The sequence below is a fragment of the Hippocampus bargibanti genome, linkage group LG05, assembly GCF_051943395.1.
Source record: "Hippocampus bargibanti isolate YZ-2025 linkage group LG05, ASM5194339v1, whole genome shotgun sequence".
Lineage (NCBI taxonomy): Eukaryota > Metazoa > Chordata > Actinopteri > Syngnathiformes > Syngnathidae > Hippocampus > Hippocampus bargibanti.
This window is the reverse complement of record NC_142738.1, coordinates 26,545,424-26,569,123: the sequence shown is the minus strand read 5'-3', so window position 1 is coordinate 26,569,123 and position 23,700 is coordinate 26,545,424. Positions and strand designations below refer to the sequence as shown.

At 43.2% G+C, this 23,700-nt stretch overlaps 1 protein-coding gene and 1 long non-coding RNA gene across 4 annotated transcripts in view; both read left to right on the top strand.

Annotated features, from left to right (window-relative positions):
• Window positions 1–23,700, top strand: part of LOC148898347 (uncharacterized) — a 295,352-nt gene that overhangs the window by 97,776 nt on the left and 173,876 nt on the right. The gene's annotated exons all lie outside the window — the stretch shown is intronic.
• Window positions 2,412–23,700, top strand: part of syt9b (synaptotagmin IXb) — a 55,551-nt gene continuing 34,262 nt past the window's right edge. For 2 of the 3 annotated variants that reach the window (XM_088997511.1, XM_088997510.1), the window contains exon 1: window positions 2,412–2,846. In XM_088997511.1, the coding sequence (XP_088853637.1) occupies window positions 2,699–2,846 (148 nt within the window). In that variant the 5' untranslated portion in view covers window positions 2,412–2,698. The remainder of the gene's footprint in view (window positions 2,847–23,700) is intronic. The other variant, XM_088997513.1, reaches the window with a different exon arrangement.

Here is a 23,700-nt window from a genome sequence, read left to right as displayed (position 1 = left end):
TTGCCAGTTTTATATTCTTAATAGTCATTTCATACCATATCATTATAATTATCATAACATGTTATAATTATCATTTATAAAATCAAGCAATGACACTGAATTTAAAAAGTATTATTCCCCACAAGAAGCAATGAATGATTTAAATATTTCTTGTTGTTGTTGTTTTTCTTCCATGTCTCAATGATGCATAATTTCACACATTCTCTGTCAATTTATTCATGAAATAGCTATACTTTTTGAAATCACACACCGCACATAGATTGTTGTTTGTGGATAAGTGTCTTTCTTGAGACAACATCTTTCCTACTTGTGCAGTACATCCAAAGTACATTTCAAAGGAGGTAACACAAAAAATAATAGAATACGGAGGAAAAAAAAATTAACAACTGTAAAAAAACAATAAAACATATTCCTAAAGAACTGCATTTGTAAAGGGACCACTTAAGAATCCTCCGCACCCTGCCCACCACCTTTTCCAGCTACTCCGCTCAGGCAGGCGCTACCGATCCATGCAAACCAAATCCAGCAGACATTTAAACAGCTTCTTCCCCCAAGCCATTAACTCTTTGAACTCTTTCAACATTAGCCCAAATGGAACTGTATAGTGCCACTTAGCAATTTTATGATGATGATACTAGTGCAGCGTGTTCTACCGGAGACAAATTCCTTGTGTGTTCTACATACTTGGCAATAAATATGATTCTGATTCTGATTAAGAACAGCATTTCGTTTAGATTATAAATCGAATTTACATTCACAACATATCTCAAACACCTTATGGGAACCTCCACTATCAATGTGACCAATGACTTTGAACATGAATGTGCTTAAATATCATTTGAAATAATCTCTGAAAGAATGAACTAACTGTGTTTGTTTTTTATTGATTTGTTTTATATGAACAGCATGATTCATTGTTATCCGCCGCTTTTTGGTTGGGGCCTTTGTAAGGAGTAGCATAGATCAAAGCTATAAAACAGTGGTCACCAAACTACGGCCCACGGGCCATACGTATCCGGCCCGTCAGCACATTTGCCCGGCCCCTTGAACAGTACCGGAGACGCTATCAGATTTTTTTCCTATTCGGCCTCCAGAAAAATAAAAAATCCTTTTACGAGTCAAAGGTCGGTTTTCGATCATTATATGTTCCTATTTTAATCAATGTAATCAATGTACATTGTTTATAATCGTGATTGAACAACACAAACACGCCTGCTCACAATAGAACGCTAAAGGAGTCGCCCACAATGCGACGCAACACAAGAAAGTGACATATGAGGAAGTGGAGGGCAATCCGGCGGTACATTCAGGTGCGCTCAGTTTGGCGCTCCAGACCCTTTTTCTCTTGTAAACCTTCCTCTTCATAGAGAGAACGGAATAATGGCGAAAAGGTTAGAGAAAAAATGATTCAGAATGCATGGTATTTAACCTGCAGTGGTCAAACGATTATTTTTATGTTCAATGCAAAGAAAAGGCTGTTTGTCTCATCTGTCAAGAGGCGGTGGCGGTATTCAAAGATTACAATCTTCATCGACACTATGAATCACAAAGACAAGTACGATATATATATATATATATATATATATATATATATCTTATTTATGCCAAAAAAATAATTGGATCAGTTGAATGAAGTTCATCTGTGTTTAAAGCTAAATTACACTGCTGCAAAGAGTGGAAGAATATTACATTGATTAAGCTTGGTACTATATGTGAATGTCAGTGAACCTGTCTGTAGCCTTTGACAGACTGAGAGCTGAGAGCCTTTCTTTGGATTTATCGGTGATTAAAGTGGGACATTTATTCCACGCGCTTTTCTTTATTACGCCTATCAGTAAAGGTCAGACATGTGCATTAGATCCCACTTGCCCTCCAGACATTTGCAACATGGAGGTGGCTGAGGAACATTACCTCATCACTCCAGTGGAAAAAAAAATCACCTTCCTCTTATACATGTGACACAATATACATATACATACACACAGTGCAGAGGTCTTGGGTTCTGTCCCTGCTTTGGCTTCCCTCTGTGGCGTTTACTCCCTGTGCCTTCGTGGATGCTGATTGAATTTTTCAAAATTTCCCCGAGGTGTAAGTGTGTGTGCAGATGGTTGTTCGTCTTTGTGTGCCCTGCGATTGGCTAGCAACCGGTTCAGGGTGTCCCTCGCCCACTGCCCAAAGATAGCTGGTTAATGCTCCAGCACCCTCCGTGACCGTCATGAGGATAAAGGGGTCCGAAAGATGAATGAATGTATGTACGTATATGTAAAGATCACAAGTGAATAGAGACCGATTGTTTGATTTGCAGGGCGGTGGATATGCCGAAGAAGGAAAGAGAGGGCGGGGGTTGATGGAGTCATATTAACTTCCTGCGCATCTCAGCATCCCATTGCGTTGATGGGATCACCGCATGAGAGGAGAACATCCAGTCAATCATTCATTTGCAGCCACTGATGCGTCATGTAGCAGACATCGGACAAACAACAGCAAGAGGCAGGTTTTTTTTTTTACGAAATAAAACATAAAATACACATGAGGATGTTTAAATAGAAAGAAGCGCGTCGGTTGAAAAGAACAAAAAAAAACTGAAAGTCAGATAAACTTGCCGTCATCACCGAGTGGTGTGGTGCGTCTCCGGTCGTGCGACTGAGGTGCGGGATCGGGCAGGGTGGCCGAGCAGTCAGGAGGATGCTGGAGGGCAATGCCTGGAGAAAGAGAATATGAGATTTGTCGAAAGGCGCTCGAGCTGCTCTCCGACTTGTGCTCCAAAGGAGAGGTGCAGGATGACAACTGCTTGGATTTCACCTACTACTTGAGGGACCTGGCCAGACCTCGCGACACGGACTCTGGTAAGGCTCCATATTAGCTTCATGAAGAGTTAACACGCAACGCTGCTTGATAATCATAAAATACTTCGATTGACGATTGTTTTTTCTTCTCTCCATTTGAACATTTTACGCAACAATTTCTTGTGGGACATTATGCAACTTTATTTCCAATGGCCTGTGTGCACACAATTCTTCTAACTTTAAAGGTTTATAAATACAACAAATGGTGACATAGTTCATTCCAAATGTTAAAAAAAGTAGCAATTGTGTACTTGTTGCTTGCGTCTTTGAAAGTATCAATTGTCGAACACACTGCAGCAAGCTCAAATAGAGAGTTGTTTTAATCGTCTTCCAATCGACTCGATGGGCAGACAGGGGGGGAAAGCCCCACCCAACATCCCACTTAGCTCCGATGTCCACTTTGCAGAGATGGCGATCGCAAAAACTCACAAGATTGAAAAACGAGTTCATTTTGGTTACTTTACTCTCAGTATTTGGTATAGCTTTTTTCAGATTTTCACAAACAGAATATTCAGAGACCCACAAGCCATTTTAAAATAAGATCGTTAAACAGAAATCAACAGGACATTATTTTAAATTCCAAAAAAGACTGTCCTTACTCGAGCTACATGACTGCTCATTGGTAATAAAAATGTGCAAACTTTACTTATTTATATTTCAGCGGATACATGTAAATTTCATATTGTGTATGCGGTGCGAGTTGGCTTTGTTAATTACCTTTGAGGCGTGGCTGTTGCCTTTAAAAAATGATACAATCCATCATTAAACATGTATGATGAAAAGGAATTTCAAGCTGCCAGATTGGTTCCCCTGAGGAGCTCTGACCCACTTCCCCTTGTATTACACCGTTCTAAATGCATGCACACTGTAAACCGGAAGACTACAAGTACTGTATGACGAGTGATGCTATCTGACCCCAAATTAAAAACAAAACAAAACTCTAGTCAGGTTGTCTGTTGAGACACTCAGGCAATTGGTTCCACAGGACAAAAAAAAAAAAAAAAAAACAATTGTCACAGGAGATGTATTTCAGTTGATCAATCAATCATAACTTGGAACAGGTGACTCTATTTCATTTTGGCACATAGTTGCACAAAATAAGGACATCTTGATCTGCAGATACATTATATAAGTAGACTCTTACTGTACTTTAAAATGGTATTTTAATCCAGATATTTTTATTTTGTCCAACGACTTAATAAAATAAAATTGATTAAATTCATCATTTTTTTTATGCTGAGCCCCCGCATAAGTGAGCTGGAGCCTATCCCATGTGTCTTCGGGCAAAGGTGGGGGACACCCTGAACCATTTGCTAGCCAAACACATAGCACACAGAAGAACATCACATGCTTACACTCACATCTACACAACAAGCAAACTCCACACAGGGAGACCGGAATTGAACCCTGCACCTCGACACTGTGCTCATGCAACCACATTTTGAACACACATTTCTTTCATTCTTTCCTGTTGAAGTGATTTGTCGTCTTGTGGCATTAAAATGCAAATACAAACTTGCACTTAAGCAGTGCACCATTTGCCAGTTTTATATTCTTAATAGTCATTTCATACCATATCATTATAATTATCATAACATGTTATAATTATCATTCATAAAATCAAGCAATGACACTGAATTTAAAAAGTATTATTCCCCACAAGAAGCAATGAATGATTTAAATATTTCTTGTTGTTGTTGTTTTTCTTCCATGTCTCAATGATGCATAATTTCACACATTCTCTGTCAATTTATTCATGAAATAGCTATACTTTTTGAAATCACACATCGCACATAGATTGTTGTTTGTGGATAAGTGTCTTTCTTGAGACATCTTTCCTACTTGTGCAGTACATCCAAAGTACATTTCAAAGGAGGTAACACAAAAAATAATAGAATACGGAGAAAAAAAAATAACAACTGTAAAAAAACAATAAAACATATTCCTAAAGAACTGCATTTGTAAAGGGACCACTTAAGAATCCTCTGCACCCTGCCCACCACCTTTTCCAGCTACTCCGCTCAGGCAGGCGCTACCGATCCATGCAAACCAAATCCAGCAGACATTTAAACAGCTTCTTCCCCCAAGCCATTAACTCTTTGAACTCTTTCAACATTAGCCCAAATGGAACTGTATAGTGCCACTTAGCAATTTTATGATGATGATACTAGTGCAGCGTGTTCTACCGGAGACAAATTCCTTGTGTGTTCTACATACTTGGCAATAAATATGATTCTGATTCTGATTAAGAACAGCATTTCGTTTAGATTATAAATCAAATTTACATTCACAACATATCTCAAACACCTTATGGGAACCTCCACTATCAATGTGACCAATGACTTTGAACATGAATGTGCTTAAATATCATTTGAAATAATCTCTTGAAGAATGAACTAACTGTGTTTGTTTTTTATTGATTTGTTTTATATGAACAGCATGATTCATTGTTATCCGCCGCTTTTTGGTTGGGGCCTTTGTAAGGAGTAGCATAGATCAAAGCTATAAAACAGTGGTCACCAAACTACGGCCCACGGGCCGTACGTATCCGGCCCGTCAGCACATTTGCCCGGCCCCTTGAACAGTACCGGAGATGCTATCAGATTTTTTTCCTATTCGGCCTCCAGAAAAATAAAAAATCCTTTTACGAGTCAAAGTCGGTTTTCGATCATTATATGTTCCTATTTTAATCAATGTAATCAATGTACATTGTTTATAATCGTGATTGAACAATACAAACACGCCTGCTCACAATAGAACGCTAAAGGAGTCGCCCACAATGCGACGCAACACAAGAAAGTGACATATGAGGAAGTGGAGGGCAGTCCGGCGGTACATTCAGGTGCGCTCAGTCCAGACCCTTTTTCTCTTGTAAACCTTCCTGTCATAGGGAGAACGGAATAATGGCGAAAAGGTTAGAGAAAAAATGATTCAGAATGCATGGTATTTAACCTGCAGTGGACAAACGATTATTTTTATGTTCAATGCAAAGAAAAGGCTGTTTGTCTCATCTGTCAAGAGGCGGTGGCGGTATTCAAAGATTACAATCTTCATCGACACTATGAATCACAAAGACAAGTACGATATATATATATATATATATATATATATATATACAGTAAAGTCTCGTTATATCGATATCGGATATATCGATAGTCCCGGTTATATCGATACTATTTCTATGCACGCACGGAGAAAATTACATGCAAACAGGGTCGGATATATCGATAGTCCCGGTTATATCGATATTTTTTCAGACTCCCTTGAATATCGATATAACGAGACTTTACTATATATATATATATATATATATATATATATATATATATATATATATATATATATATATATATATATATATATATATATATATATATATATATATAATCTTTCTTTTTCTCATCTTTTCAAGACCTTTATTGCATATTTCAACTGTTGGTGTTTTCAATTTTTATTGGATCGAGATATTTTTTGTTGTTGACTCATATTACAGTTTATCTTGTTTTTTATGTGATGTCATATATTGAAAGATTAATCTGAGACACTGAGACCATGACTGATGAATTTGAGATCTTTCAATGATTCCAGCAGCAAATATTAGTCCAAGTAAACAGTTTTCCCGACTTTGCTGTAAACAAAACTATTGAGGATCATGCAAAACTTCATTTAAATCTTTGAGAGCCTGATTTACTGAAGATTTATGCAAGTTAAAACACTTGGAAACCTGATTCCACATGCCCCCCCCCAAAAGAAAAATAGCCTGTCAGATAATACAGAGAATTTCATCTTTTTGGAAGGATTATTTGAAAAATAATTGTAATGCGATTTATAAAACCCCATCCAAATTGTTCAGACATAATTTGCATCTTGAAATAGTATATCTGAAAGGCAAGTGCAAGCTGGGTGAAAAGTGGATCCAATGTGCTGCAGATGAAACGAGAGGTGGCTGGTACAACTTTTCTGACGATGTAAGTGTTTTTAGAAAGCCCTCAAATAAGAACGTGACATCTTCGACATGTTATCTATTTCGCATTGTAACTTTGGAGCTTCTTCAGTCACAAAGAGTAAAGCCATATCAACAATGATAAGAATTCTTTTAAGTCTATATTTCCATCAGAGACGTACCCTGATAAATAAAAAAAAAAAATCATCGTCACACTACTTGGGTGGTGTCCGTCCCCAGGTTTAACCTCAGGTCCTCTACTGGTGGCTCTGTGCAGTATCTTTCCTGTTCCATCCATCCATCCATCCATCCATCCATCCATCCATCCATCCATCCATCCATCCATCCATCTATTCATCCATCGGTGGATGGATGGATAGATGGATTGATCGGCAGTAAAACGTAATAAGGATCCAAATCTAAATCTACTCGTCTTCTGGTGGCGAAGCAGGGTCGGGAACATCTCCCCGTCCGCACCTGTAGCAGGTTTCTATCCTGTGTTGTCTGTGTTATTTGTTTATAAGCTTTCAATTTCAGGTGGCTCATAGACCTCAGCACGTACAGCACTGAATTTGGATAATAAATTTCCTAACTCTGTCGGTGGCTCACCATATGTCACGAGTGGATATGCGTGAGTAACTGGAATTCTTATTGTGTCTGAGTAGCTGAGAAACATATTTTTGTGTCATGCCATCTGTAGATGATGTGACCTTCAGCCAGCAGTTGATTGTTGGTAGTCATGGGGATGAGTGAGTGCCGATGATGTAGCCCAGTGACTCCCAACCAGGGTTGCGTAGTACAGTGAAGTGCTGTGAGAGATTTTCATGGACGTCTTGGGAAGTTATCTATTTTCACTTAATTTTGTCCAACAATTATAAGGGTGGCCTGTTGGTGGATAAGAATATTTGTGAGACCATTGACAAAAATCTGTGCTATTGAAGTACTCATACTATTTCACCATTTATTTATTTATTTATTTATTTATTTACTTACTTACATATGCATCGGTTTATTCATTTATATGTATGTATGTATGTATGTATGTATGTATGTATGTATGTATGTATGTTATTTATTTATCAATATATTTATTTATTTATTTGTTTGTTTGTTTATTCACCCATGCATTTGTCTCTCTCTCTCTCTCTCTCTCTCTCTCTCTCTCTCTCTCTCTCTCTCTCTCTCTATCTATCTATCTATCTATCTATCTATCTATCTATCTATCTATCTATCTATCTATCTATCTATCTATCTATCTATCTTCTTTCTTTCTTTCTTTCTTTGTTTGTTTCTTTCTTTGTTTCTTTCTTTCTTTCTTTCTTTCTTTCTTTCTTTCTTTCTTTCTTTCTTTCTTTCTTTCTTTCTTTCTTTATTCACTTATTCACATATTTATTTATTTATTTATTTGTTTTGGGGGTGGGTGTGCTTTAATGTTTTTCGAATGTAAAGTCAGAGCATTGGCTCAATAAGGTTTTGGAAACACTGGCGGAGGCCATGTGCTCATCGATAGGCTTTGGCACCAAGATGTCTCATTAATGAGCTTGCATATTTTTTCAGATAGAGATGTGAAGCAATCCATTTATCAGCTTACTTAGCTACACACCAGATCATTGCTGCCATTAGTATGATGCAATCGCCTCCCAAAAAGGCTGTGAATCTTTCACTGATGATACACCAAAAAAACAGTATAAGTTGTGCAGAACTCATTGTTTTTTTAGATATGTCAGCTTTTTGGGACCTACTGAGGCAACTAAAAAAGAAGCTAAGCAACATGATGCCATACATCTGTGTAAGCTCTCAGTCATACAGTAGTGGTCCATTTATGTAAAGGTTTCTTCAGCCGTCATCTGTACTTCTTTGAAGGTGTCGGACGTTTCGCTTCTTTTCCAGGAAACTTCGTCAGCAAACTAAAGTCTTACTGGTAGTTTAGGCCCTACATATATATCCCTACTGTCCAGACATGGCGGTGCCAGACTCTGCTATGATAGGTCCCTGCTCTCAGGTTTGGGGGAGCAGAGGACTACTCCCTGCAGCTTCACTGATTGTTCCTTTTGTTCTGACTAACGACTGGCCTGATTGCCCCACTTCCACCGGCATCACCTCATCAGTATTACTAATCCTCTGTAGCCTAAGCAGGCTATTGCAGGAAACGATCCAAATTGAACCTCAACCCTCAAACTAAAAGAGCAATCCACATGCGCACATAATGTTACTGTTCTTCCCCCCACCACAGAAAAAAAACAACACAAGTAGATTGGAAGAAAAACACACTGAACACTGCAAACACACATAGGCACAGTGAAATCACATTGATCAAACAGGAGCGATTTAATTGCATACACTTGACTCGTGTGCAGTGTTTGTTATGGGAAAGATTTTTCCGTACTGTAAGAATTATCCCATGGAAACACACTATTGAAATCGATTGTTACTGTGAAAACCGCAAGCCTGCCTGGCCTCTTGACAGATGAGACAGACAGCCTTTTCGTTGCATTGAAAAGAAAAAACCTTAACTTTTGGTTTTGGCTCGGGCAGGTTTAGTATTTTTATGCGACACATGGAGTCGAAGGTGGCGACCGAGTAGGCAGCCGTCAGCAAGTGCTCTCATGAGCCTTGCTTTTTTTTGTATTATTTTGTGTTTTCTTTTGTCACTTTGTGTTGTTGTGCGTCGTGTGGAATGGATACGGATTGTTTTTCAGCATTTTTGACCACAACATTCATCAAGGAGGAGACTGTGCTGAGCGGTTGCGCCTTTTCGGCAGCATGAATATGCCAGTACTGTTTTTGAATGGGAGGAATGTCGGTGCCATTCGACTGTCATTGCTGGACACCACAGGGGCCATTGAGCTTTTTTGCGCCTGTAATGGGCAGCATCTTCACAGCTCCGCTTTGTTCAGCGGAAGGTCGGTGCTGATAGACAATCTGCGGTGGGATGGATACATGGCTTGAGGAGCCCGCGATAAGGAGGAGCGCCGATGCGTATGTGTAACTGTCGCGGCTTGGAATTAAAGTGGATTTATGTGGGACAGGAGATGTGAGCCAATCTCTTCGTCAATGGATGCTACAGCTGCGTGTTTGCTTTCAACATTTAGCTTGTAGTCAACGTGCACATTCCACCATGATGTCCCTGATCCACTGGTGAAGAGACGCTTTGACCCTCTCCTCTTTCATGTGGAACTGCTTTGTTTCACAAAGAGGGTACAGAAAGTGCTTCAGAATGAATGACTCTCTGTGTCTTTGTGTTGTCATGTTATTTGTGATTTAGTTTTTTTTTGTTCTTTTGACTTTAAGACGGCGCCGCGAGAGTGGCTGCCTTTCCAGCAGCTCATGTATTTTGTTTTTCTACTTTCATTTCCTTTCATAACTTTGCTGCTGTGAAATGTAAATTTCTCCACTGCGAGACTAATAAAGGCAAATCCAAACCAATCCAATCCAAGATAATCACTTTTACATGTTTACAAAATAGTTAATAATTATAAATAATAAAAATAGTTCCGCGGCCCGGTAGCCGAGTGGTTAGCACACCGGCTTCACAGTGCAGAGGTCGCCGGTTCGCGTCCCGGTCCGGCCTCCCTGTGTGGAGTTTGCATGTTCTCCCCGGACCCGCGTGGGTTTTCTCCGGGTCCTCCGGTTTCCTCCCACACTCCAAAAACATGCATGGCAGGCAGATTGACCACTCCAAATTGTCCCTAGGTGTGAGTGTGAGAGTGACTGTTGTACGTCTTTGTGTGCCCTGCGATTGGCTGGCAACCAATTCAGGGTGTCCCCCGCCTCGTGCCCGAAGACAGCTGAGATAGGCTCCAGCTACCCCCGCGACCCTAATGAGGAATAAGCGGTACGGAAAATGAGATGAGAGATGAGATGAGATAGTTCAGCACTGAGGAACACCTTATTGCACCAGCCAACTTTATGATCAAATACAAAGACACATCGATGAAAAATAAATACAAATGCTCTTGCTTTATGGTATTGTTCAGGGGGCAGGACCAAATATGGAGGTGTTCTGTAATTTGGGGACCACTGCAAGGCAGAGATAACACTATTTGTACATCAGCAATCTTTTGTTGTAGTGCACTTATATCAGCCCGAATACTCGAGATGCAACACCCACCATCCCCCTTCCCCATCTTCACAGCATTGACAGAAATGTTAAGGCTTTGAGACTCGGTTTCAAATATGGGGTAACCTGGTTTTTGACTTCAATTTGTCTTGGGCAAATTTCCAATTGAATAAAATATTGTGTTCTCGTCGGGCCTTGGAGCTGAAGTCATCTTGTAGCCAGGAAAACATTTGTGTCAGAGCTACTACTTGGAAAATCCAATCAAGTTGTTCGAGATGAATAAAGTGCCTCTGATGCTGTCCGTTCATGTGATTGTAGATTATAAAAGGCTTCATGTACTTTTGCTAGTCCTCAATGGGCACCTAAAGGTACTTTAGACCACAGATAATCAGCCGTTTTCCTCCAGTGTTGAATAATTTTGTTTTTTTTTACCCCCCGTCGCTCAATTTAAAAAAAAAACATTTAACTGGGAAGACTTTTAACCTGTACTTTATTGAGACCATTTTAGCCAAATGAAGTTCAAACAAATATTTACATTCAGAAGTTCTCAACTGGGACGGCAGGGTGATCGGCTGATTTGAATCACAGTGGGGAGGTTGCTGGTTGGATTCCAGTTGCGGAATTCATGTCAGGTGTTTGAATGTTCATGACTGTGGGTTTTTCCTTCTGGCTCTCCGATTTCCCCCCAAAAATTCAAAAACATGCGTGTCAGATTAATGGAATACGCTCAATTGTGTGACCAGCCATGATGTTTGGACGGGACACAGTGCCACCGAAGAAAAGTAGTTTGAGGTAGCAGAGATTAGATTAGATGAGATGAACTTTTATTTGTCTCAGAAATAGAGAAATGTACATATCACAGCAGCAAAAACAAAACACAGGAGTTGCTGTAAAGGCAGCCACTCTCATTCTTTTGGAGTGACCAGGTTGGATAGGCTCAATAATGAGTATATCAGAGGGACAACTCATATTAGAAGTTTTGAAGAGAAAGTCAGAAAGGCCAGACTGAAATGGTTCGGACATGTCCAGAGGAGAGAAAGTGACTACATCGGAAGAAGGATGCTGAGCCTTCAACTGCCAGGCATGAGACCGAAAGGAAGACCTAAGAGGAGGTTTATGGATGTTGTGAAAGAGGACATGAAGGTAGCTGGTGTGAGAGAAGAGGATGCCCAAAACCGGGTTAGATGGAGGACACTGATTCTCTGTGGAAACCCTGAAAGGGAAAAGCCGAAAGGAAAAGAAGAATAAATAAAAAAAATAAAATAAATAAAAATAAAATAAATAAATAAAAAAGAATAAATAAAAAAGAAGAAATGTGTGATAGTGGGGGTGGTTGTTCTTCTCTGTGTTCCCTGTGATTCACTGCCTGAAGAGATCTGAGATAGCCTGCAGCATGCCCCACGACACTTGTGAAGATCAGCGAATCAGAAAAATGAATAGGTGAATGGATACTTAAACATTTTAATTTAATCCTCTTCAATGTGATCATAAAATATCATAGTATATTTTTATTTATTAATGCATTTTTTTATCCACCTATTGCCACTCATGAAACAGAATATGTTTTGGTTACCTGCGAGAAGACTTTTGTTAAATAAAAAAGGCAATGCTTCATAATCAATCAGAACATTTGTGACTACACTGAGATAAATCTGAACGACTATAGCCACATGCCATTCTTGGGTGGTGTCCCGTCATATTTTTTAAATATAAAATAAATGCCTTGGCTCAATAAAGGACTTGAAACACTGGCGTAGCCCACATGCTAATTTACAGGTTTTCACACAAAGATGACTCATTGATGACCTTGCAGATGAAGATGTGAAGCAACCCATTTGTAAGGTGGTTGTACCACATCCCATAAATGTATCAAAGCAAAATCACAAAACTTTCACATTCGCAGGAGCTTTTAAAACTAACCTACCTGACCTAAAAAATAAAACATTTTGTATATTGAAGAAAGACAAAAAATAAAGAAAGATGAAAGAAAAATATAGTCCATGGTCGCTTTAGGAGTCGTCTTCTGTGCTGACTTCCAGAAAGAGCACGGGCGCAAAGAATTCCCTCTTTGAGCATCAGGATGAGCCTGGCCTGCAAATGAGACTGTAATGTGAGCTCGGGCAAAACCAAGTTGCTCTGATTCATGTCAGGGAGCACATCTCAGCTGCAAAGCTCACTCCACGGGCCCCATTCCCAATAACATTACATCAAATCAAATTCTATCAAGACATGCAATAATGATCTTCCAGTATAATGCAGTGGTCATACTGATTCATGAAGTTACGGAATGCAATTTGCTGCTCCGAGCCATACCGAACTGGTGGCGTTGATGACAGACTGTTTATTGTGTTTTATAAATAAGTCAAGTGTGATTGAGTGGGTTTCAACATAAACAATGTTAATATGAAGAGATCTGGTTTTGGCACATTGGAAGAAGGGTGCATTTTCTCTATCCATCCCAAAAGAGTTCTTACAACCAGCCAGTGTGTCAAGAAGACAAACACTATATCGTCACTTTCAGCTCATTCCAGATGGAGTCTTGGTTCCAGCAGCACAGTGTGCTGTCATGTTTGGCCTCATTCCACAGTGAGTTAGTTGCATTTTAATACTCAATTAAATATGTGCTTTTTTTTTATCCCTGTTGTTACTGTTTACATTTTCACAACCTGAGCAATTGTTGTGAAATTGTAGTTGAGCATTTCTCGCTATCACAGCCACGATTTCTGTTTGTCCGTCCTTTTCACTCAGTAACGTCTATAACTTACAACTCACCCAAAATCCAAAGTGACTTTTCCAAATGTTTAACTCGAAATTTCCATCCGTTCTAAACCACTGTGTAAACGAGAGTGGCTGCCTTTCCAGCAGCTCATGTATTTTGTTTTTCTGCTTTCATTCCTTTCATCACTTTGCTGCTGTGAAATGTAAATTTCTCCACTGTGAGACTAATAAAGGCATATCCAATATCCAATATCCAATAAACCTCGCCAGGGTCATAGTTGAGGTGGAGGATAAAAAAGCCGTAAATTATTGGCATAATAGATGGATTTTGAAGCAAACTACAGTGATACTTTTCCGGTTATACAGTAAATTCCTGACAATACCATTGTCTCAGTACTGTGTTGAAACACTTCTATCAACTTTGAGTGCGGTATTGACTCAGAATGACAAGCGAGGCTATGAAAGATCTACTGTGTATGATAGAATAGGACACAATGTACATCATCATGCCCCAAGGTTTTCCTCTCTGAACGTATCTATTCAGAAGTTGGTCTCCACCGTGCTCTTCGATGTGCTTGTGGAAGGTCGTTTCACACTTGAGTATTATCTGTTGGTTTCTAATTCCTGTTTTATGATGAAATACCAGCGGGGACGATAGATGGATAACAGAAAAAACTACTTACTCTCCCTTTCCACCTGGTCTCCTGGACACACAGTATGTCTACCTTCCTCCTCTGCATCATGTCAACCAGCTCTCGACCTTTACCTGTCATTGTTCCTTCATTCAAAGTTCCTACTCTTAGTTCTATACTCTTGGCATTCTATTTCTCTCCTTTCCTCCGGGCACATCTCCCTCCTCTCCTTTTTCTACCAACAGTAGTCAATTTTCCACTGGCAATGTGAAGGTCAACAGTACCAATGGCGGCCGTTGTTAACCCGGGCCTCGACTGATCCGGTATGAGATTCATAGGTTTGATTCGCATATTTGTTTTGGCAATTTTTTTTACGACGGATGCCCTTCCTGACACAACCCTCTGTGTTTATCCGGGCTTCGGAGCGGCACAATAAGACACTGGCTTGTGCCCCTTGTGGCTACATCACTCTCATCACAGATAATCCCTCATATCCTCTTCATCACTCACTCCATTTACTGCCATCAGGCAAAAGGTACACACTGGCCCGGGAAAATACCAAGAAAAAAACATATATTTACAGTAAAGTCTCGTAATATCGATATTCAAGGGAGTCCGAAAAAATATCGATATAACCGGGACTATCGATATATCCGACCCTGTTTGCATGTAATTTTCTCCGTGCGTGCATAGAAATAGTATCGATATAACCGGGACTATCGATATATCCGATATTGATATAACGAGACTTTACTGTATATATATTTAAGTCTATCACAGTTTGAACTGATGCACTTTTCAACATGTTTCAATATTTTAACATACATTTGTATTGAATTGTAATTAAAAAATATTGATTCACTCATTTTTATTGTGTCACATATGTGTCTTGATATGATTTGTTTATGAGTACTGTCATCATCGAGGTTAGACTATAAAATAATCCAATAATCCAAGCCATCCATAACCTTGCCCCCCCCTATCTGTCTGACCTAATTCAAATCTCCGTTCCTACTCGGGCCCTCAGATCCTCTTCCTCCCTCCACCTCTACACGCCCTCTGCCCGTCTCACAACGATGGGGTGCAGAGCTTTCAGCCGCTCCGCTCCTAAACTCTGGAACTCACTTCCACCCAACATCCGCAACATTGACTCCCTTCCTACTTTCAAATCTCACCTGAAAACCCACCTCTTTAAACTTGCTTACATGGTCTAATTTATTATGCTGTTTTATTATTTATTGCTTTATGCATGATTTTACTGTTTTGTGTGTTGTCTTTGTTGTAAAGTGTCCTTGAGTGTTCAGAAAGGCGCTTGTAAATTAAATGTATTATTATTATTATTAATAATCTACTGTGTCTGTGCATGCCATTTCTTTTTCTTTTATTATCAGTGTTGCAAGACCTACAAATAAAGTAGATAATTTCATTCTTTCGAATATCTGTTTAAATAGCCCTTTTTGTGCAAAATTTAAACATTGCAAACTTGTAATACAGCATGAATGTGCAGTTGGTTCACTTGCTTGCTAAGTCATTTTAGAAACTGCTAAAGTGCAACCACCTGTGGCATTTCTTCACTGTCTCTTTCCATTTGCTTCAACAGTCGCCAAAATGGAACTGTATAGTGCCACTTAGCAGTTTATTTTTACGACGATACTAGTGCAGCGTGTTTTACCGGAAACAAATTCCTTGTGTGTTCTACATACTTGGCAATAAAGATGATTCTGATTCTACGGGAGCCCAGAAAAGACTTTGCACTTGAGTTCTGCATTGCCTGCAGCTTTTCTTCTTCACCTACAGCATATCTTTGAAAGCATACCATATTTTATTTTTGGGGCTAAAAATGATCCAATCAAAAAATATTGGGAGTACAACGCACTTAAACACCGCATCATTAGTCCATCAAACAAAATAATGCTGACAAAATATTTGGATTCATACTTTTTTGATTCATCATGTTATTTTGCTTGTTTACCAAAGCATATAAAATGAGTGGCAATTATGCCAAAAAGCTAATCATATGTTTGTATGTCTCGCACTGCTGCAGAGATGAAACATTTGTTAATCAGGCATTCGATTTTAAGACTTCAGTGACATTTACAAATTCACTGAATATGACTTTGAATTATGCTGTGCCTTAAATCCCTCACTGAGTCACTCTGTCACTGAGTAATTTCATCTCTCATCTCATCTCATTTTCCATACCGCTTATTCCTCATTAGGGTCGCGGGGGTTGCTGGAGCCTATCTCAGCTGTCTTCGGGCACGAGGCGGGGGACACCCTGAATTGGTTGCCAGCCAATCGCAGGGCACACAAAGACGTACAACAGTCACTCTCACACTCGCACCTAGGGACAATTTGGAGTGGTCAATCTGCCTGCCATGCATGTTTTTGGAGTGTGGGAGGAAACCGGAGTACCCGGAGAAAACCCACGCGGGTCCGGGGAGAACATGCAAACTCCACACAGGGAGGCCAAACCGGGACACGAACTGAGTAATTTCTCATGATGATATTACCCATACAAAATACTAATTTGTCAATAATAATAATAATCAATAATTTAGAGCAGGCCATTTGATAACGGACTGCAGACTGAGTGGGAAGTAAAATTGAAAAACTCAACAAATGTTCGCCAACATGGCCAGGTGGTGGGTGTTCCATACAGGGCGTGTGGCTAATCTTAGCTTGATCGCTCAAATTTAGGGTTACGAGTTGATTGGAGAAAATATATATTGAATTAATCATCATGTTTAAAGCAGTTCCATTTTGAAAACAAAATATGTCTATTTCTTTCTTTTTGTCATGTAAGTGTTTGGAAAGCTCCTAAATGGAAAAAGGTCAAGTAATGAAATAAATGGACAACCTGATGTTGGAACATAACACATGACGAGCACGTAGGGCCAGTAACTCAGTCACCACAAGGGGCTGGTTCTTTTTTTTTTCTTTTTTTAAATTTAATGGTTTATGTCGGCATGGGAAGAGTTCGGTGAGGCCATGGAAGCCGACTTCCGGACCGCTTAGAGGAAATTCTGGTCCTCCATCCGGCGTCTCAGAAGGGGAAAGCAGTGCACCACTAACACTGTGTACAGTGAGAGTGGGGTGCTGCTGACCTCGACTCGAGACGTCGTGAACCGGTGGGCAGAGTACTTCGAAGACCTCCTCAACTCTACCAACACGCCTTCCTTGGAGGAAGCAGTGTCTGGGGACTCCGAGGTGGGCTCTCCGATCCTTGTGACTGAAGTCACCGAGGTGGTTAAAAAGCTCCTCGGTGGCAAGGCCCCGGGGGTGGATGAGATCCGACCGGAGTTCCTAAAGGCTCTGGATGTTGTGGGGCTGTCCTGGCTGACACGCCTCTGCAACATTGCGTGGTCATCGGGGAGAGTGCCTCTGGATTGGCAGACCGGGTTGGTGGTCCCCCTTAAAAAGGGGGACCGGAGGGTGTGTTCCAACTACAGAGGGATCACACTCCTCAGCCTCCCTGGAAAGGTCTATTCAGGGGTCCTAGAGGGGCGGGTCCGTCGGAAAGTCGAGCCTCAGATTGAGGAGGAACAGTGTGGTTTTCGTCCCGGCCGCGGAACAGTGGACCAGCTCTACACCCTTAGCATGGTCCTCAAGGGTGCATGGGAATTCGCCCAACCAGTCTATATGTGCTTTGTGGACTTGGAGAAAGCGTTTGACCGTGTCCCTCGTGGAGTTCTGTGGGGGGTGCTTCGGGAATATGGGGTACAGGAAAGCCTGATACAGGCCGTTCGGTCCCTATACGACCGATGCCAGAGTCTGGTTCGCATTGCCGGCAAAAAGTCGGAATCGTTTCCAGTGAGGGTTGGGCTCCGCCAAGGCTGCCCTTTGTCACCGATTCTGTTCATAACCTTTATGGACAGAATTTCTAGGCACAGCCGATGCATTGAAGGTTTCCGTTTTGGTGGCCTCAGTATAGCATCTCTGCTTTTTGCAGATGATGTTGTACTGTTGGGGCCTTCAAGTGGAGCTCTCCAACTCTCGCTTGAGCGTTTCGCAGCCGAATGTGAAGCGGTTGGGATGAGAATCAGCACCTCCAAATCTGAGACAATGGTTCTGTCGGAAAAGGGTGGAATGCCCTCTCTGGGTCTGGGAGGAGATTTTGCCTCAAGTGGAGGAGTTTAAGTATCTGGGTGTCTTGTTCAGAAATGAGGGTGTAAGGGAGCGAGAGGTCGACAGGTGGATCGGTGCGGCGTCTGCTGTGATGCGGACTTTGTACCGATCTGTTGTGGTGAAGAAGGAGCTAAGCCACAAAGCAAAGCTCTCAATCTACCGGTCGATCTACGTCCCAACCCTCATCTATGGTCACGAGCTATGGGTTGTGTCCGAAAGAACGAGATCCCGGATGCAAGCGGCCGAAATGAGCTTTCTCCGTCGGGTGTCCGGGCTCTCCCTTAGAAATAAGGTAAGAAGCTCGGTCATCCGGGAGGGGCTCAAAGTCGAGCCGCTTCTCCTCCACATCGAGAGGAGCCAGATGAGGTGGCTCGGGCATCTGATTAGGATGCCCCCAGGATGCCTCCCTCGTGAGGTGTTCCGAGCATGCCCCACTGGCAAGAGACCCCGGGGACGACCCAGAACACGCTGGAGAGACTATGTCTCCCAGCTGGCATTGGAACGCCTCGGGATCCGCCAGGACGAGCTACAAGAAGTGGCTGGGGAGAGGGAAGTCTGGGCTTCCCTACTGAAGCTGCTGCGCCCGCGACCCGACCCCGGATAAGCGGCAGAAGATGGATGGATGGATGGATGGATGGATGGATGGATGGTTTATGTCGTCGCCTGACAACACAAATGCAGCCTCGTTTTGAGGCGAGAGATTTGGCACGGACAAGCAGTCTTATTTTTAGTTTATTTTTAGTTTTGATGCATCATGTGCATGCATTATGTGGGAGAGGAGATGTGAGACAATGGATGCTACAGCTTCGTGTTTGCTTTCAACATTTAGCTTGTAGTAGACGTGCAAATTCCACCATGACGTCCCTGATCCACTGCTGAAATGGATGCTTTGATCCTCTCCTCTTTCATCTAGAACTTCTTCATGTCATCACAAAGAGGGTACAGCAAGTCCTGAAGAATGAATGACTCTGTGTCTTTGTGTTGTCATATTATTTGTTATTTATGTATTTATTTATTTATTTTCCAAGATGGCGGCGTGTGAACACGCAGTGGCTCCCCTCTCCCGGCAAATTGCCGTTTTCATGTTTATTATGGGGCGGCCCGCTAGTCGAATGGTTAGCACACCGGCTTCACAGTGCAGAGGTCGCCAGTTCGCGTCCCGGTCCGGCCTCCCTGTGTGGAGTTTGGACCCGCGTGGGTTTTCTCCGGGTCCTCCGGTGTCCTCCCACACTCCAAAAACATGCATGGCAGGCAGATTGACCACTCCAAATTGTCCCTAGGTGTGAGTGTGAGAGTGACTGTTGTATGTCTTTGTGTGCCCTGCGATTGGCTGGCAACCAATTCAGGGTGTCCCCCGCCTCGTGCCCAAAGACAGCTGAGATAGGCTCCAGCAACCCCCGCGACCCTAATGAGGAATAAGCGGTACAGAAAATGATATGAGATGAGATGTTTATTATGTTTGTTAAAGTCATTATAAGTGCCTTGCATGCTGGGTCCGAGAGGACAGTAATTTCATCTGTGCTGTATGTCATGCATATTAACATATTTGACAATAAGCTGACTTTGATCATAGCCTGTGCAGTGTGACATACAGAATTCTGTTTGTTTTACCGGTGAGGGCGACATGTCCTACGTTGTTATCTGATCGTTTCTTAGGCATTGACTAATAGGAAGACTGTGCTGTCCTAATTACGGCAATCTAGATCAGGGGTCCCCAAACTTTTTCCTGTGAGAGCCACATAACTTTTCCCTTCTGTGATGGGGGGGGCGGTGTCAGTTTGTAACAGAAAAGTGTGACGATCGTAGGGGAGCTTAAAAAATTGTTTTCCAGAAAGCCACACATAACCAAATAACCCTTTCCAGGTTCTTTACAGAAAAAAGTCGGGAAAAAAATAACACTATTAATGAAATAAATAATAACTAAATAACCCTCTCTGAGTTCTTCACAGAAAAAAATCAGGAAATAAATAACACTATTTATCAAATAAATAATAACTAAATAACTCTCTCTGTGTTCTTCATAGAAAAAATCCATGGAACATTTCTGTTCTTTTATCTTAACAGATAAAAGTTCAGCTCAGTTGTCAGCAGTAGGTGAGAGAAAAGTTGAAACGGGTGAGGAAGAGTGACCATTGGGCCCATTGTGAATTTATTCTCTTGGCAGACCGGATGGCCGCCAGGTTTTTATGATCCGTGTAGACGGTGAAGGGGTGTTTTGCTCCCTCAAGCCAGTGTCTCCATTCCTGCAGAGCCAGGATGACCGCCATCAGTTCCCGGTTACCGACGTCATAGTTGGCTTCGGCGGGGCTGAGCCTGCGGGAAAAAAAGGTGCTTGGGCGTAGCTTCTGGTCAGTGGGAGAGCGCTGGGAAAGGACGGCCCCTACTCCGGACTCGGATGCGTCAACCTCGACCGTAAACGGGAAGTCCGGGTCGGGATGACGCAGGACAGGGGGATTAGTGAAGGGATCCGTCTTTCTTATCGATAAAGAAGAACGATGCGCCCAGCGGAGAACGTGACGGGCGAATGAGTCCCGCCGCTAGGGAGGAGTCTATATAGGTGTGCAGGGCTTCCCGTTCTGGTTGAGAGATATGGAAAAGTCTGGAGTCCGGTAATGGAGCCCCTAGCTGCAGTTCAGTGGCACAGTCATACGGTCGGTGGGGTGGCAGGGATTGGGCGTTGTCCTTGCTGAACACCTCCCGCAGGTCATGGTAGCACTGCGGCACGCTCTTGAGGCAGATGGCCTCGGGCGGGCCACCGCGGGAGGGGTCTTGCCCTGCTGTTACCGACCGCAGGCAGTTGGCGTAGCAGTAGGGGCTCCAGCCCTGAATGGTGGGGCCCTCCCAGGAAATGGACGGGTCATGGGTACTGAGCCAGGGGAGGCCCAGTACCAACGGCACGTTCCGGGAGGGCATAACTAAAACTTGTCGGTGCTCCACGTGATTGCCCGCTACCCTGAGTTTAAGCGGGGCCGTGATGTGGGTGATTCTAGCTAAAAGACGGCCGTCAAGATCGAGGATCTGCTTAGGGGAAAGGAGATCGATCAGTGACAGCCCAGAGAGTCAGCCAGCAGGGGATCGATGAAACACCCGTCGGCCCCCGAGTCCACTAGCGCCCGCACAGGCTGGGAGCTGGATGGGCCAATGACGTCGCCATCCGGCTTGGCTTCCTGGGGTCGCCGCGCTCGCCGTTTCGACGGGGCCTTACAGGGACCGGAGGTCTTGGGCTGGGGGCCTGGGGTGCGACGAGCCCCGGGGATGGAGCGGTCGTTCCCCCCCCCCCCCACCTGCATGGGTTCGGGGGATCCCTCCAGGCGCCGCAGGCGCTCGTGTAGTCGTCCTTGGCCGTGTGCCGGGCTTGTTGGACCACTGGCTGCCTTGTTCCCTCCGTCGCTCCCTCAGACGGAGGTCCAGACCGATGACGGCGTCCACCAGGTCATCGAAGGTGGTGCCGGCGTCGCGGGTGGCCAACGAAACACCCCCTCAGTGCTCGGTCGTTGTATCCGCTGCCAGCGGCCTGAATCCGGAAGGCGATGGAGTACTCAGCCGCCGAACGGGATCCTTGGACGCAGTCGTGGAGTCGCCCCTCTGCTTCGACCTCCTTCACCGGATGATGAAAGACCCGGCGAAGCTCAGCCACGAAGTCCAGGTACGACGCCCACAGCTCCGGTCGGGACTCCCGGACGGCCAGCACCCAGGTCTCAGCGAGCCCCGTGAGCAGGCTGGTGATAAACGCTACCTTGACCCTGTCGCTATCGTAGGCGTGGGGCTGTTGTTCGAAGACGAGTGCGCATTGCATGAGAAATTGCGCGCAGCGCTCGGTTTCGCCTGCATAGCCTACCCACGGGGGGGTGGGAAAGGGTCGTGTGAGAGGCAATGCGTGTCTCAATTGACTCTAAGCGTTGAGCCAGCATGGTGGTGATTTGGCAGACTTCCGCAATGGCTCGACCCTGCCTGCATGGCGATAAATCTGTCTTTGCCGGCGGGATCCATGGGTGATCAGAAAATTATGTCACGGCACTCGAGGCTTGAGGGCAGGACTCGAGTGACGAAGGAAGGTGGGGCGGTTTGGATCCGAAACACACGGCGAGACAGATTTCCAGGAAAAAGTATTTACTGAGACACGCATGCAAAATAACAAACAGTGGGAAGGTAAGTGAGGACAACTGACAAGGACCGACCTGACGGCGAGGTAGTCGCGAGGGTAGCTTCCAGAATTCTCCGATGGAGACGGTAATGTGTGATCGGCATATATAGTCAGAAGGCACAATCAGTAAATGACAACCAGCTTTGGGAGCCCAGGTGAGTGATGATGGGAGGGGCCGTCCCCAGGGAGCAGCGGAGGAGGTGGCGGGAGGGGCGGGGCACGCCCAGGACGGCGACGAGATGTGACAAGAGCAGAATCTCTCTGACATATGAGAAGTCTGTTAAAGTTCTTGTGTTCCTTCCTTATAATCCTTTTGTAGGTTCCAGTAGGCTTGTAGACACCACTGTTTGCAGCTCTCTCTCATCAACTTCCCTGTGAAAACCACAAAGGAAGCAGGTTGAGAAAGTGAACTAAGTGATACAGCACCTGCACAGCACAATACATTTCACTACCAGTATGGCTGTAAAGATGGATTTTATCCCAGTAGATTATATTATGATTATATTTGTTTATGCTCAGAATGACTCATTCAAGTCAGAAAAGTGACCTTACCTATGTATGTTCACCAGTGTGAACTGTGGGTCTGCATCTGGCTGGTGAGAAGTTAAATATCAGGTTCCATTCTAGTTACAGCCAGTCTCCAGCACTGATGCAAATGTTCTTTTGTCACTCTTGATCTCATCGGAGATTTCAGCAGTTTCATGCGAGAAAAGCTTTTCTCACAGATATATGTGCTGCCAAAAACTGTGGACATTTTCATTGCGTGTTTTTGGCTGTTTGGATATGTGTCGTTTGGGAGGGCGGCATTGAAGTCAATGAGACTGTTGGGCTTGAATGCGTCTTTCAGACCATCACAATTCTGTAACTCAGGTCCAACTTCTCCATGGTTTGGTACACTTGGTCAAAAATATCCTCTCCATGTAGTCCCTTTGAGACTTTGGAGGGCTGCCAGCTCCTCGCATATCTCAAAGTTTACGCTAACTCCGCGAATAAAAATGAGCCGTTGCGCTGTCTTGCACGTTCGTGCTCTTGTAACCGGCCTCAGGCCTAGGGGATACCTGAGTCGGTTCAAACGCTTCACAGGCAGGTAGCACTGTGAACGACGAGGAAAGACGACACGAGACAACCGTGTTAATCAGCTTCACACAACGGCATTTATGACAACTCACTCATCAAAACATCAATTCAGCAATTTCAATATCAGAATACATTCATGTGTAGATCTATAC